This window comes from Taudactylus pleione, unplaced genomic scaffold, assembly GCF_031769625.1.
Source record: "Taudactylus pleione unplaced genomic scaffold, aTauple2 ptg000122l, whole genome shotgun sequence".
NCBI classification, from domain to species: Eukaryota; Metazoa; Chordata; class Amphibia; order Anura; family Myobatrachidae; genus Taudactylus; species Taudactylus pleione.
The window spans coordinates 3,032,112-3,047,910 of NW_028284524.1; the positions used below are offsets into that span (position 1 = coordinate 3,032,112).

General features: G+C 48.0%; 1 protein-coding gene across 3 annotated transcripts in view; it reads left to right on the forward strand.

Moving 5' to 3' along the window:
- ZRANB3 (zinc finger RANBP2-type containing 3) overlaps positions 1-15,799 on the forward strand; it is a 413,977-nt gene that overhangs the window by 332,795 nt on the left and 65,383 nt on the right. For all 3 annotated transcript variants that reach the window (XM_088472267.1, XM_088472268.1, XM_088472269.1), the window contains one exon: positions 7,666-8,152. In XM_088472267.1, the coding sequence (XP_088328393.1) occupies positions 7,666-8,152 (487 nt within the window). The remainder of the gene's footprint in view (positions 1-7,665; positions 8,153-15,799) is intronic.

Genomic DNA, 15,799 nt, shown 5'->3' on the forward strand with positions numbered 1-15,799 from the left:
TCCAGCATAGGACAGTCAGCATTGACGTCCATGCTGTCACTCCTACACCCCGCCGGTACCAGAACGCCGGTACCGATCCGGGGATGCTAGTAGGTAGCTGGGGTCCCGGGCCCGCCTCCTCTCTGCTCCTCGGTGGCCATTTTCTCACTACATGTGCTGGGAATGACAAACGCTGCTGGAAGCTGTTACAGGTGCCATTGCGGTCCGGGTCCCCCGCATACCTCTCCTTCAATTAAGGTCAGTGTATGCAGCACTGTTTCCTACCTGGCTCTGGTCTCTGTAGTTGATCGCAGTGCTTGTAATGCAGGATGTTATCTGTGCATTGTATGTGACTTAAATGCTAGCGCTGTTTGCCTGTACTTTCATTTCTGACTGTCAGCCATTTTCATATCCCTGTTATTCTTCTGCTACAGCCCTTGCGGTGCGGTGTTGCAGGGTGTTTATTACCTCACAGTAAACGTGTTTTTTCTGTGTGGGAGGTCACATACGCTCCGTTCACACTCCTCATGTCTGAAAGTGAACGAGGATATCCTCTTCCAGCTATAATGTACTGATATCATGTGCAGTTAGCGGAGGGATATGTAGACGCTGAGGGTTTATGGAGAGCATGTTGTATTATATATCACGCCCCATTTCTGTCACTGTGCCTGCACAAAAAGATGACCGGCCTCGGCTGGCTAAGATGCTTACAGCCCTTGTGGGCAACGCCCCCTGCGTTTCCCCATAGGGGTTATAGCAGCGAGTGGTGGTCTCATCACATGCAGGGGTGCCTGGGCAGTTGATGGTACCCCAGTGTATCCTGTTTTTTGCCCACCAGGTCTCGCAGGAGCCTGTGTGGGTGAATTTATTGTCCAAATGGTATAGCGCCTGATGGACGTTTTACAGGGGGAGTCACCATTTCGGCCTTCTAAACGGCCTTTCGGGTCTCAGACGGGTAAGGACATGACGTCTGGTGACGGTGACATTATTGACTTTTTCAGACACGAGCCCCTTAGTGCAAAGGAGGCGTAGTCTGGGTCTAAAGTCTATATACCTGGGCTTATACGGGCAGTCCGTACATCTTTGGTTATTACATATCCCCCGTGGCTAAATCCAAATATGCCTTCTTTAAGGATAAGGGTGTTGCCACAGTAATTCCTCTATCTGGTCAGGTGGATCATTTAGAGGAGGCGTGGAAAATCCGGGTAAGCGGTTCCAGCCTCAAAAACGGTTGACCTTTTGCATACCCCTTTACGGATAATTATTTTGGGAATGGGAGTTACCTTTACGGGTAGATTCTCATGTTACACGCCTAGTGAAGGGTGCTACGTTGCCCATGCCCTGCAGGTCCTCCTTGAAGGAGGTTACACATTGCAAGGTGCAAATATATCTAAAATCCAATTATTCCCTTGCTGGAGGGGCTTCCAGGCCGGCTATGGCCATGTGCTGGGGGGCCAGAGCCATGGAGCGCTGGGTAGGTAACAGGATCTCTGCACACTGACTCTCCAGCAGAGCAGGTGGATAGTGGCAAGTTCTCAGAGACTTAGCCACGTTCATAATGAGACAGTCTTACATATAGCCTACTCCTTTCCAGAATCTCCTCGGCAGCAGTAGCGGCTCACCGCTCCCTGTGGTTGCGCTCTTGGAAATCGGACGCAGATTCCATTTGGAATGCTTTGCCTTTTACGGGACAGGTCCTGTTTGGCCCTCATCTGGACACAATTGTGGCCCCGCAGGCAGCAGCTACGTCTGCGTGTCTGCCATCGGCTACAGTCCCATCGTGGTCTAGGGCTTCGTTTTTTCGGCCCTGTGAGGCCAGGGTAAGTCTAAAATATAGCTTTCCAAGACAGTCAGTAGCCAGGAAATCTGCTCAACCATAAAAACAGGCTTGGAGTACAAGACGTCCTACTCCTCTCGGGGGACCCCAGAGTTGGAGGCCGGAATCTCCAGTTCGCCCAGTGCTGGTGTCTGACCACCACGGACACTGGGGTAAGGGAAGTATTTTCTTGAAGGTATGTCCTCTCCTCCCGGTAAAAGCCTCCCAGACGTTTTTTAGTTACAGGTCTTCTGTCAATTCAAGACAAGGCCCTGTAATTTTTGAGGGTGTTACACTCTATGCTCCAGGCAGGAGTTATAGTACCTATTCCGTTGCCCCAAAGGGGAACGAGGTATTACTCCATCCACTTTCTGGTACAGAAACTCAATGGGTCTTACCTGGACATCCTCAACCTTGAATCCTTCAACAAATTCTTAAGGGTTCCTCGGTTCAGGAGGGGAACCCTGCATTCCATCATTCAATGGAGCCTGGGAATTTTGTGGTGTCGTTGTATATATTCAGGGTGACTACCTGAATGTCCCTATTTTGTTAGCACACCAGTGTTTTTCCTCAGGTTTGCAGTGGTCGATAAGCATTTCCAGTTTTACCACGGTCATGGCAGTTATGGCAGCCCACCTGCGGATGCAGGGGGTCCGCTTGTTACCCAATCCGGGCGACCTCCTGTTGTTACCAGGGTCTCCAGAGATACTTCAGTGCCATCTGCAACAGACAATATCTGTTGCTACGTTAGGGCTGACTGATACACTGGAAATGGTCCTCTCTGATTCTTCACAGAGGATGCTCCATATCCCAACATCTGAGGATCTTTGTGATTGAGGAAAAGATCTCTGCATTACAGGCAAAGGTACCTGCAGAATCGCCGAGTGTCAATTCACTCGGCAATGTGGTTCCTGGGTTCCAGGGTGTCGCTGTTCGACATGGTGGAGAGTACCCAGTTTCACTCTGAACCTCTAGAAAAATTGATCCTCTCTGGATGGGATGGGTTGCCCCATAGGATAAAGTCAATAGTGCTTTTCCCGGAGGTTTGTCTCTCTCTGGCCTGGTGGCTGTGGAAAGCTCACCTAAACAAGGGGCACCCCCTTTGGGATTGCGGACAGGGTCCTTCTGACGACGGACGCCAGTATCCGTGGCTGGGAAGCAGTGACGGGTCTACACTTGTTCCAGGGCAGGTGGACACCAGTAGTTTTTGCGCTTCCCATAAACATCTGAGAACTCTGAGCAGTATTCAAGGTTCTCCAGCATGCAGGACAGGTCCTCCACGGAAATACCATGCAGGTACAGTCTGACAACGCCATCATGATGGCTTATGTAAACCACCTAGGAGGTTCCCGAAGTCGGGCGACACTAACAGTGGTATCCCGAATTCTGGCTTGGGTGGAAGGCTATATCTCTGCCGTCATCGACAGTGTTCATTCAGGAATCCTCAGATGGAAAGCAGGCTTTCCCAGCCGTCGGGACGTGCATTCAGGGAAATGTCCTCTTCATCAAGAGGTGTTCAATCTTCTGGTAAACAAATGGAGCCTTTCAGAGATGAGACTCTTATGGTAGACATATGTAGGTCCAGTGGACCTTCCAAGTTGTGTACCTCATCCCTCCGTTATCCCTTCCTCCTCCAGTAATAGCAAGAAGGAGGCGCGCTCTTGCTGATAGCTCGTGCGTGGGCCAGACGGCACTATTACTCAGATCTTTGGAGCCTTTCAGTTAACACTCCGAAGCTGTTGCCTCTACGACCGAACCTGTTGTCTCAGGATCCTGGCTGATACCCAAACCTTGGTTGTCTGTTCTTGACGGTGTGGCGGTGGAGACTGCCCTCTTAAGGTCTAGGAGTTTTTCCAGCTCTATAGTTAACAGGGCCTCTGTCCATGCTAAGAGCTCGGAAGCTTTTATCTGCAGGAATTTACCATCAGGTATGGCATACTTTCTTTCAGTTGTGTCGCCCTAGAGGCTATGCTCCTCGGGTATTCCGGATATCCAGAGTGTTGGCTTTCCTACAGGTGGACTTAGATAACGGTCTTCGCATTGCTTACCTGAAGGTGCAGGTTTTTGCCCTGTTGGTTTCATCGTAGGATTGATACTCTTCCTGATGTCCGCACCTTTGTGCAGGGTGTACATTATATTCAGCATCCCTTTGTTCCACCTGTGGATCCTTGGAATTTGGCTGTGGTCCTTAGGGCTTTCTGAGGACCGCCATTTGATCCACTGGGCTCAGTGGATTTCAAATGGCTTACGGCTAGGACTGTATTCCTTCTGGCCATTGATTCGGCCGGTAGGATCTCAGAATGGGGGGCTCGGTCATGTAGACCTCCCTTTTTCTCATCTTTCCTAGGAACAGGGCAGTGCTTCGCACTTGCCCTGGTTTTTTACCTACGGTGGTGTCTAGTTTCCACATCAATGAGGAGATTATAGTACCTGCCTTTACTTCCCCAGTCCTTTCTTGGTGAGGCCTCTTTGGATGTGGTACGGGCTCTAAGAATTTAAGTTGACCGTACCAGTCCATTTAGGAAATCAGACTCTCGGTTTTGTCCTTTCTGGTTTCCAGAAAATTGGTTGGCCTGCCACTACGCTAACTTTGGCAGGATGGATTCACAGGTCTTCCTGTTCCATCCTCTATTAAAGCTCTTCCACTAGGTCTGTGGGTCCTTTGTGGGCAGCTCGACGTGGTGCCTCAGCGGTGATTGGCAGCCACGTGGTCACCTGTCCATATTTTTGTAAGGTATTATGCTTTTGATACATTCGACCTCTCAGGATGCTTCCTTCGGGCGGCGGATTCTCCTTACAGCACAGGAGCGTCCCCACCCTTAAAGGATACTGCTTTGGGACATCCCCAAGGTATCCTGTGGATACCGTATGGACTCTGATGTAGAAAATATGAGATATGGTAAGAACTTACCCTTGTTATCTCTATTTCTACGAAGTCCATAGGGTTCCACAGGACTCCCGCCCTGTCGCACCTGTACTGCAGATGGGCTTTGATCTGGTCACCGGTTTCTCCGTCTCCTTCTGGTGAGAATGTGATTCTTGTGTGTTCCAGACTGTCTTCTCTCTCTTTTTTGCTCCTGCTCCGGCCTATGGCTTGTTACGAAACTGAGTGGCCTGAGGCTCGGGGGCGGGGTATAGGAGAGGGACCCCAGTGCATCCTTGGAGGCTGAAAATTTAACTCTGTGGTGCCTGGATGTCTGCCGCCATCGCCTATACCCAACGTATCCTGTGGAACCCTATGGACTTCGTAGAAATAGAGATAACAAGGGTAAGTTCTTACCATATCTCATATTATCATAAGCTTTTATTAATCTCACAATACTTCTGACAGCCTTTCTTTGCTGACTGACTACTGTCCATGCTCTTGTGATCAGCATGCAAAGTGATTAAGATTTGGACTTCTGTTAGTGCAGCGTTGTACTCATAACAGGTTTTGTAATTGGGAGCAGTGGCTTGTACACCTTAAGGCACACATCCACTTAGCGATAATACTGAGTGATTGCACGATTACGACATCATCGTGCACTTTTATGTTCGGTAACGACCAGCGATGCGCGCTCCCACTGGTCGTTTCCGACATCGATCATCGCCCGAAAATACTGTACAACCTGACGATATCATCAAGTTGAGCATGTTAGGGGATGATTGATGTGCCTACACTGAACAAACTGAACGCTCAGTGTAGGCACAGCACAGACTGACAAACGACTGCACGATTACAATGTCGTAATCATGCAGTCATTTTGAGGTCTTTTAGTGGATGTGTGCCTTTAGGATCCAATAGTAGGGATTTTATATTTACATTGTTTAGTAGCGGAGAGTTTGATTGTATATCTAAAAACTTCAGTATCCTGTATACTTAGGAGCTTCATTAGTGATGCATGTGATATTCTACATTTAGGACAGTGTTTTCTAACTCAAGTCCTCAGGGACCCCCATAACAGTGCATGTTTTACAGACCTCCTAGGTGTATTCATTACTGGCTGACACAGTTTAAAACAATGGCACATCATTTGAGTTTTGTAGATTTGGATCACAGTGATGTCACAAGGGATGTGTGGGGGGTTTGGACAGCACCCAGGTGTAACCCGCCGAGAGATGACACCTGTCACTGAGGAGGACCAGGTGCTGCACTGTAGCATTACGTGCAGCACTCTGCTCCCCACACAGTGAGCAAGCTGGCACTGCACACAGAGTTGTACCCGGAGGCAGTCCGCACCTCCTGGACCCCCGGAGTGGCTAAAACGGGGGTTCGGCCCGCGAGGCCAAGGCCCATTATTGGCGGCGCACGGCTACTCCACTGTGCACTACAACCCTCCCCGCACCGGGTTTCTCCACGGGGAGGGATGCCATGGTCGGATTGGAATCCTTGGGATTATCTTTAACAGTAGGAGAGTAGATGAAGCTTGAGGCCTTTATTAAGCTCCTTCTCATGTGGACCAGTATTATAGATTGGTGTTTGGACGACTGAACGGATGTGGGTATGGGAATACTTGCAGCAGTGATATAGTCTGAAGCTAAACTGAAAAAAGTACCGGTAACATGATAAATACAGTCTTAAAGGGAAAGCTGATTTTCGCAGTGTAGTATAGTGGAAGCTGGCTCCAGGTGTTATAGGAACGGAGTGCTTGTAGTACTTATGACAGACTTCAAAAGGTATAGATACTGGCTAATTGTGATATTGAGGAGATCTGTAAAATATGCACTGTTAGGGATACCTGAGGTCTGGAGTTCTGAAAACCTGACCTAGGAGGTTTATGAGTTGTGCATAGAAGCAGGTGGCAGGTGATATTGAACCTGCATGCTTAGAACACCCACTGGGATAGGTGTGACATGTAGGAACAGTACAGATGGTAGATAACTGGAACGATAGCTGAATGCTTGGAGACTGGAGACTGAGGACCTGATTCAGCCCCGCTCGCTAGGAAGCGGCCGCTCGTTGCAGACGATGTTCGCTAATGTGCGCATGCGTGTACTTCGCAGTGCTCGTGTGCAAACAAGTACGAGCGATCGGGAATGTGCTCGCTCGCCCTGCAAAGACAGCCCAGTGGTTTGAGCGACAGGAGAGGCGGTTTGTGGGTGGTAACAGGGGCAGGCAGTAGTAACAGGGGAGTGGAGTTGCAGACGCAGGCGTGCCAGAGTGTTTTCATGCCGTTTCTGGGGCGTGCATAATTAACAGGCAGCGTCATATTACACGTCACCTGCTTGAATAATACACTGAAGTGCTCGCAGTGCTTGCGGTAGGGTACAGTCAACCCCAAGGGCAGCGGTCAGATCCGATGGAACCCGATGTACCGATGGTTGTATATACTTCCTGGAGATGACGTACGCTAGTGGCCGGCTAAAGACAGGCTGATGGGCGTCTGTAAACACAAAGAGAGAGCTCGCCAAAACATAGTGGGCATGCTTATGCCTTGCCGTGCGAGCAGCTTCCTTGACGTCCCTTAGCTGAATTTCCATACGCTGGGAGCGAGCGGCCGCATCTAGCGAGTGGGTCTGAATCAGGTCCTAAATCAAACGCAAATTGCACTATTTAATACAATTAGCTGGAGACCTAGTAGACATCCCTTTAAATTTAAGTTAGTTTAAAAACTATGTTAAATTTCGCTATACATTTTGCACAATTTTAACATGGTGTCACTACATTGCTTGCTATTGGTGATCTAAAATATACTGTCCTAAATCATTATTATAAATGTGTACAAATACATTTTAATAATAATATAATATTGATTTGCAAGGTAACTGTAAAGAACAGAAAATAATCAAGATAAAGATAAATTCTACAATGCCATTAACACAACTGAATTTTTTTCATAATGTTGGAGTACAATAATATTTAAAATAATTGATCTTTTTCTCCCTCTTAGTTTGAGAAGGACAAGCAGCATGACATCAGGTCATTCTTCTTAACCAAACCCGATACAGAGAAAAAGCGCAAGAGAATTGATGGGGAACCAGAGCATATGGAGTTAAGCGGGGGACAAGTAGATGACTCTGTACAGGAGGTGTTTGGGTCAGAAACCAAAGTATCCGTGGACAGCAGTGACATTGTAGATGTTGATGCACTTTTTCCAGAGAATGATTTTGAGCAACAAGCCAAACGATTTTGCCTCTCGGGCACCCAGACCCCCAAGTCTTCCTCCAAAATTGCCAGTGGTAAAAGAAAGTCTTGGAGTGGTAAACCCTCTGCCTTGTCTTCCTCACCAAAAACTCGAGGCTTCTCCGAAGGCACCTTACTTACACCTCCGAGGCCTACACTTATTGAGAAGTGCTGGAGCTGCCCAGCTTGTACTTACACCAATAATTCTTTGCTGCCTTACTGCGAAATTTGTGAGAGTCCGAGGAACAGAAAAAGTAAGTACAGGATAAGGAACCTTAACCACTATGAGTTTTGAAATATAATCTCTATCTGCAGCAATCATTATCAATCTGTGATGTTTTTCCAGTAGGAAGTTTCCTGGTCACAATCACGATTTACGCGTTAAGCCTGACTGATAATATCATGGGCATCTAATGGGCATTTTGGTAAAAGCTTTTCTGTCATTTCTTCTTTACAAACTCTGAGACCCAGTTATCTTCTCTACTTGTCTAAAAACAAAAACAAAAAAACTAATTTACAGCCATGGCCAAAAGTTTTGAGAATGACACAAGCATTGGTTTTTACAAAGTTTGCTGCTTCAGTGTTTTTAGACCTTTATGTCAGATGTTACTATGGTTTACTGAAGTAAAATTACAAGCATTTCATAAGTGTCAAAAGCTTTTATTGACAATTATATTAAGTTTATGCAAAGAGTCAATATTTGCAGTGTTGACCCTTCTTTTTCAAGACCTCTGCAATTCGCCCTGGCATGCTGTCAATCAACTTCTGGGCCACATACTGACTGATGGTCACTCATTCTTGCCTAATCAATGCTTGGAGTTTGTCGGATTTTATGGGTTTTTGTTTGTCCACCCACCTCTTGAGGATTGACCACAAGTTCTCAATGGGATTAAGGTCTGGGGAGTTTTCTGGCCATGAACCCAAAATTTCTATGTTTTGTTCCCTGTGCCACTTAGTTATCACTTTTGCCTTATGACAAGGTGCTCTATCATGCTGGAAAAGGCATTGTTCGTCATCAAACAGTTGGGAAAAGTTGCTCTAGGAGGATGTTTGGTACCATTCTTTATTCATGGCTGTGGGCCTGATTCAGAGCTGAACGCTCTGACCAGAGCGCTTGCTCTGAATCAGGGCCCTCCTCCATGAAAATGGAGTGTCCTCCTGGACGCTCGCATAGCTGTGGGTGACCACCCACAGCTTATGCGAGCGTCCATGATGATGGTCAAGACCATCGCGACCATCGGGCTTGCGACGGAGATCCTGCGGTAGGGTCTCGCTGCCGCAAGCCCTGGAGTGATTTTGGCTCTATCAGAGCCAAAATCACTCCCACTGACATCACTAGTGATGTCAGTGGGGCCGGCTTCAGACGGTACGCCTCCGTCTGGCAGCCACGCCCCTGGCACGCCCACCAAAGGGGGCGTGCTGTCAATCAACATCGACAGCACGCCCCCTTTGGTGCGAGACCCGGAGCGATGGAGAGCCCGTCGCTATCCGGGTCTCGCACATGCGCACGACGGAGCTCCCTCCGACATGCGCAGTGGGGCAACATCGACCCGCTTGCGAGCGTTCTGCACTCGCGAGCGGGTCTGAATGACCCCCTGTGTTCTTAGGCAAAATTGTGAGTGATCCCACTCTCTTGGCTGAGAAGCAACCCCACACATGAATGGTCTCAGGATGCTTTACTCTTGGTATGACACAGGACTGATGGTAGCGCTCACCTTTCCTTTTCCGGACAAGCGTTTTTCCAGATGCCCCAAACAATCTGAAAAGGGATTCAGCAGATAAAATAACTTTACCCCAGTCCTCAGCAGTCCAATTCCTGTACCTTTTGCAGAATATCAGTCTGTCCCTGATGTTTTTCCTTGAGAGAAGTGGCTTCTTTGCTGTCCTTCTTGACATTAGGCCATCCTCCAAAAGTCTTCGTCCTGTGTCATGCCAACAGTAAAGCATCCACTCAGAATTTTGCCTAAGAACACAGCCATGACTATGTGGCAAGTTAGAAACCGGTTCCAAAGGTGTTTAATATACTGAATTGTAAAGTTAAAATGCAGCTAGTTTCTGCATGAATCATAGTTCGCAGTTTACAAAGAGATATATATGTAAATGTTAGATTCCCAGCATAATAACTATTGTACAGCACAATTGGAAAACAGTTGACTTGAAAGTACCTCATTCCTTAATGTTGTCACTAGATTATAATGAGTGCATAGGTTGCATTCACATGAATTCTGATGATTCCCCCCCCCCCCCCAAAAAAAAAAAATATATATAATAATTAAATTAAATACATCAAAGTAAAATAAATATGGCTGCCTCTTCAATGTGGATGTGGGGGCAACAGGGATATTACTTTACGGGCATTTTCAGTTTTGCTTGGCCTAACTTTGTGTGCATTACGTCCTCTAATAAAACTGACTCAGTTGGCAATACAATTACCACTGTACATTGATCAGCAGTTTGTATATAATATTATAGCTGCTATAATATAATATTCTTAATGACAACTTCATCTTTAGAACTAGGATAATGAAGGAGGCAAATGAGGTTATGCATATTTCAGATGTCTGCACAGGGGACACAATTCCCACCTGAGCATCAATCTGTGAATGTGTCTCCTCGAAAAGTGAAAGGTGCCAATTTCTGTCAAGAACGTATGTTGAGAACTGCTATGGCATGGCATTAAGCTGGCACAAATGGACATTTCTGATTAATGTCAGCGGGATGTGAATTCAATGGGCAGGAGCGGAGGTCCCGTTTCCATGGCAGCAAATAAGCCTAACATTCATCGCCCTGCTGTTTTCTTTCCCCGTCTGGAGATTTATGATCAAAAGGGCAATGAAATTATAGATTTTTAGTTCTTTCACAGACTAATGATGCTGCGTTTGCATTACATTGTAACGCTCTGCAATGTGCCAGAGACCACGAGATAAAGTTTTCTGAATTCCACGAAAAGTTTGAATGTTTTTTGAAGTTAGAATGCAAGAATGCATCCCATGGTACCCCTTATAGTTAAATGACCCTGGAATAGGTTTTATTTAGCTCAACCTGTTTTCCCACAATGAGGAGCCTCTCATAAGTTAGCCATAGTGATAACTACTGTATATCAGTCAAATATTAGGCGATATTGCTTTATTCCGTGAAATGCCGGTGTATGACACTAAAACAGAGAATACCAGTAGTGCCCGCAGTATGTATGGTAGTTAGCAATAAAAATAGTGCATATGTGCTCATCTATAATTGATGAAAATTAGAGATGTGCGAGTTTGGTTTTACTCTGTTAAGTTCGGATCTCAAAAATGGCATCATATTGACCATCTGGCTCTCGTGTTTTGAGAAGCCAATAACATACGGTAAATCCGAAATTGTGCTAATTTGGCGAAAAGAACCAGGTCAAAATTGAACCGCTCATCTCTAATGAAAAAAAGTTTTGGTCAATCAATGACACTAGTGGTTTCTTGGCAGGCAGGCATCACACCAATTAGCCTTTACACATTGGCTTTTTTCTGAATCGACTGTCCTCATTTTTCAGAAATGATTATCCTTTATTTATAGTGCGACGCATGGGGTCCACAGCAAGAGTTCAAACAAAAGTAAAGTGGAAACATGCCCGAACATAAAGTCCATACAAAAGTACTGCAGGATATTAGGTCATAAAAAGTACCATGCAAACATTACAGGATAACATTCATATATACATGGTAGTCACTATAAGTAGGCAACTAGCACTGGGTGATCTTTTTCCCCACTTGATGGCCACAGCAGGCAGGGTCAGAGCCACTGGATGCGAAATGACCAGTAAGGAAAACAGAACCACCATAGTGACCACTGTATGTCAAACAAAATGAGTGACCACAATCAGTGATAATGCGCACTCCTGGTGGTGATTGCACTCTGGACAATTATCTCATCTGATGTCAGTTGGTGCTTACTATATACGATATATGATGTGTTTAGCTGTGAGTTCATAGTTGTCCCCTTGGTTGATGTATAATGTAATTTCCTGGTGTTAAATCTAAGTGCATCTTTTAAAGGCATAAAAGAAGACCACATTATTTTGGTGTAGTAAAAGAAAGTATTTTATTTAAAAAGAAAAAAGTAAATTTATGGGATCATGTCTGATTCTCCATCCTTTTGGCGCTAATCACCCCTTACTGGAATAGGTTTTATTGTGCATACACACAGGACGATCTGTACCACCAACGACATGAAAGATATCTTTCAGTGATGTCATCCTGCCACATCTCTGAACATGCAAAGTTGACGATATCGTCCAGATTGGCCTGCATGTACGGACGATCTTAGATTTCTACATCAGGGTCCATAGGGTATCCACAGGATACCTTGGAGTATAGGCGATGGTGGCAGACATCCAGGCACCACAGAGTTAAAAACTTCTCCATCCTCCCAGGATGCACTGGGGTCCCTCTCCTATACCCCGCCCCCGAGCCTCAGGCACTCAGTTTTCATCAGTGCCTGGCCGAAGTCAGATGCACCGTACAGAGTGGGGGTCTGCGTGCCCCTGAAGTTCTTCAATGCAGCTGTGGCTGCACATCTAACGAGCAGACAACATGGACAGTCTGTACTGACGTCCATGTCGTCGCTCCTATACCCCGCTGGTACCAGAACGCCGGTACTGATCCGGGGATGCGGGTGGGTGACTGGGGTCACAGCTAGCGGTGGCCCCGGTTGCCTGGACTGTGGCCGGATTTACGTGGGTTCAGATAAGCGGCAAGGTCCCGTGGTGGGTCCCAGCCGAATAGCACAGTCCTTAGTCCCCAGGCAGAGGGCTCTCTGGGGCCTGGCTGCAGTGTGGAACCAGGCTACTGATCCCTGCGCTTTCCGCTTACCCCTGGGACTGAGGACTGGACAGAAACAGTAAATGTCCAGCATCCCAGGGGTTAAATGCATGCCAGGGGAGCGCGCTTTCCCTGCTAAGCAGCCTGCGCCTCCCCCGCTGCACACGGCCTCTCCACAAGGTGGTTAGGCATCTGCATGCGCTCCGCCCCCGGACCAGCCCTCCCTCTGCTCCTCGGTGGCCATTTTAATACATGTGGCAAACACTGCTGGAAGCTGTTAACGCGGGCATCGTGGTCTGGGTCCCCCTGCATACCTCTCCTCCGGTGCAAGGTCAGTGTATGCAGCGCTGTTTCCTACCAGGCTGAGGTCTGGTTAGTTGATGAAGCGCAGATACTGCAGGGTTTTCAATATTCTGCATTGTATGTGACTTTGGGCTAGCGCTGCTGTCTGTTACTTTCACTTTCACATACTGTCAGCTATTTTCCCTATCCCTGGGCTACCATGGGCTTGTTTTGCTACGGCACTTACTATCCTGGTGGGCCAGTTAACGACAACCCCTGCATGTCCCCAGATGAGGGTCTCACAGTAGTCTATGGTGTCGTCCCCTATGCAGGGGTTTCCTAAACAGTTAATCGTACCTCAGAGTTTCCCGTTGTCGCCCCCTCAGGTCATCCATGAACCTGCGTGGGCTAATTCACTGTCTACCTCAGTACAACAGCTGTCAGAGGTGTTACAGGGCTAGTCGTCTGTGCGGGCGCAGAAGCGTCTGCTGCAACCTCATCAAGATCCGGATGCTGTGACGACAGATGATGGCTCATACGTGCGGTGCGCACGGCCTTGGTTGTTGAGCATGGCGCTCCTCCTGTAGCTATTATTAAAAGTGATACTACAGTTTCCCCTATCTGATCAGCTAGTGGATCATTTAGAGGAGGCGTGGAAAACGCCGGGTAAGCGTTACCAGACGGTTTGCGGTGGCATACCCTTTTGCAGATAATAATTTAGCAAAATGTAATAACCCGCCACAAGTGGATTTACACGTCTAGTAAAGAGTGCTATGTTGCCTATGCCCTCTATGTCCTCCTTAAAGGATCCAACGGATCGCAGGGTAGCAATATTCCTTTGCAGGAGGCGTGTCCAAACCGGCTTTGGCCGTGTGCTGGGTGGCAAGAGCTATGGAACACTGGACTGATACCTTGGAGGCATCCCTGGACCCAGACTCGTCACCTGAACAGGTGGAGTTGGTGGGTAATTTAAGGGACTCAGCTTACTTCATTAATCAGGCAGCTTTAGATATGGGCCTCATGGCGTCCAAGATCTCCTCGGCAGCAGTGGCGGCTCGTCGTATCCTGTGGCTGCGTTCTTGGAAGGCGGATGCTGATTCCAAAAAGGGTTTGGAGAGGTTACCCTTCACTGGAAAAGTGCTGTTTGGCCCTGATCTAGACAAAATTGTGGCTACTTCGGCAGCAGCTAAATCGGCGTGTCTGTCTTCCACTACTGTCCCATCAGGAGCGGGTTCTTCGTCCTTTCGGCCCTATAGAACGCAGAACAGACCCAGGGTACAGTCCTTTCCTAGGAGGACTGCCACCAAGAAACCTGCAAAGCCCAGGACGCAGGCCTGGAGTACCAGAGGTCCCACTCCCAAGTCCGATGACAAACCTTCGGCCAGACGGGACGGGCCTCTCTTTGGGGGACCTCAAAGTGGGAGGCAGACTTCTGAAATTCGCCCAAAAAGCTGGTGTCTGACCACTTCAGACACATTGGTCGGAGAAGTGGTCTCTCAGGGGTACGCCCTCTCCTTCCGCAGGAGGCCTCCCAGACGGTTTTTCACCACGGGCCTTCCGTCCAATCAGGACAAGGCCCAGGAACTCAAAAAGGTAATGCTCTCGATGCTCCAGAATGGAGTTATAGTGCCAGTTCCTTTGTCTCAGAAGGGATTGGGGTATTACTCCAATCTTTTTCTGGTGCAGAAACCCAATGGGTCCTACCGGCCAATACTCAACCTCAAATCCCTCAACAAATTTCTGAGGGTTCCTCGGTTCAGGATGGAGACCCTGCGTTCCATTATTTTAGCAGTGGAATCTGGGGATTTCATGGTGTCGCTGGATATTCAGGATGCTTACCTACATATCCCTATTGTCCCAGCACACCAGTGCTTCCTCAGATTTGCAGTGGTCGAGGACCACTTCCAGTTTCAGGCTCTGCCCTTCGGTTTGGCTACAGCACCTCGGGTGTTCACCAAAGTTATGGCCGTTATGGCAGCTCACCTGCGGTTGCAGGGAGTCCGCCTGTTACCTTATCTGGACGATCTCCTGTTACTGGCGGAGTCCTCAGAGAAACTTCAGCGCCATCTGCAACTAACAGTCTCTGTAAAGTCCTCCCTGGTACCATCTCAGAGGATGCTCCATCTAGGAGCTCTGTTGGATTCCCAACATCAGAGATCTTTTCTCCCGTCACCACGATCCTCTGTGTTACAGGCAAAGGTCCGTCTTTGCCTGCAGAGTTGCCGGGTTTCTATTCACTCGGCAATGAGGTTACTGGGATCAATGGTATCCATCTTCGACATGGTGGAGGTTGCCCAGTTTTACTCGAGACCTCTGCAGAAGCTGATCCTCTCCAGATGGAATGGGTCGCCCCAAAGGATAAAGACACAGACTATGGTGCTTTCCCCGGAGGTGCGATTATCTCTGGCCTGGTGGCTACAGACGGTTCACCTGAACAAGGGGCGCCCCTTTTGGATCGCAGACTGGGCCCTTCTGACGACGAATGCCAGTCTCCGGGGCTGGGGAGCGGTGATGGGTCCACACTTCTTTCAGGGAAGGTGGACATCGGCAGAAGCTGCTCTTCCAATAAAAATATTGGAACTGCGGGCAGTATTCAAGGCTCTCCAGCAAGCAAGACAGGTCTTGCAGGGAAAATCTTTGCAGGTACAGTCGGACAACGCCACCACGGTGGCATACATAAACCGCCAAGGAGGGACTTGTCAGGCGGCTCTGACAGAGGTGTCCCGCATTCTAGTATGGGCGGAAAAGCATCTCACCGCAATATCAGCAGTGTTCATACCAGGAGTTCTCCACTGGTAAGCAGACTTTCTCAGCAGTCAAGACGTG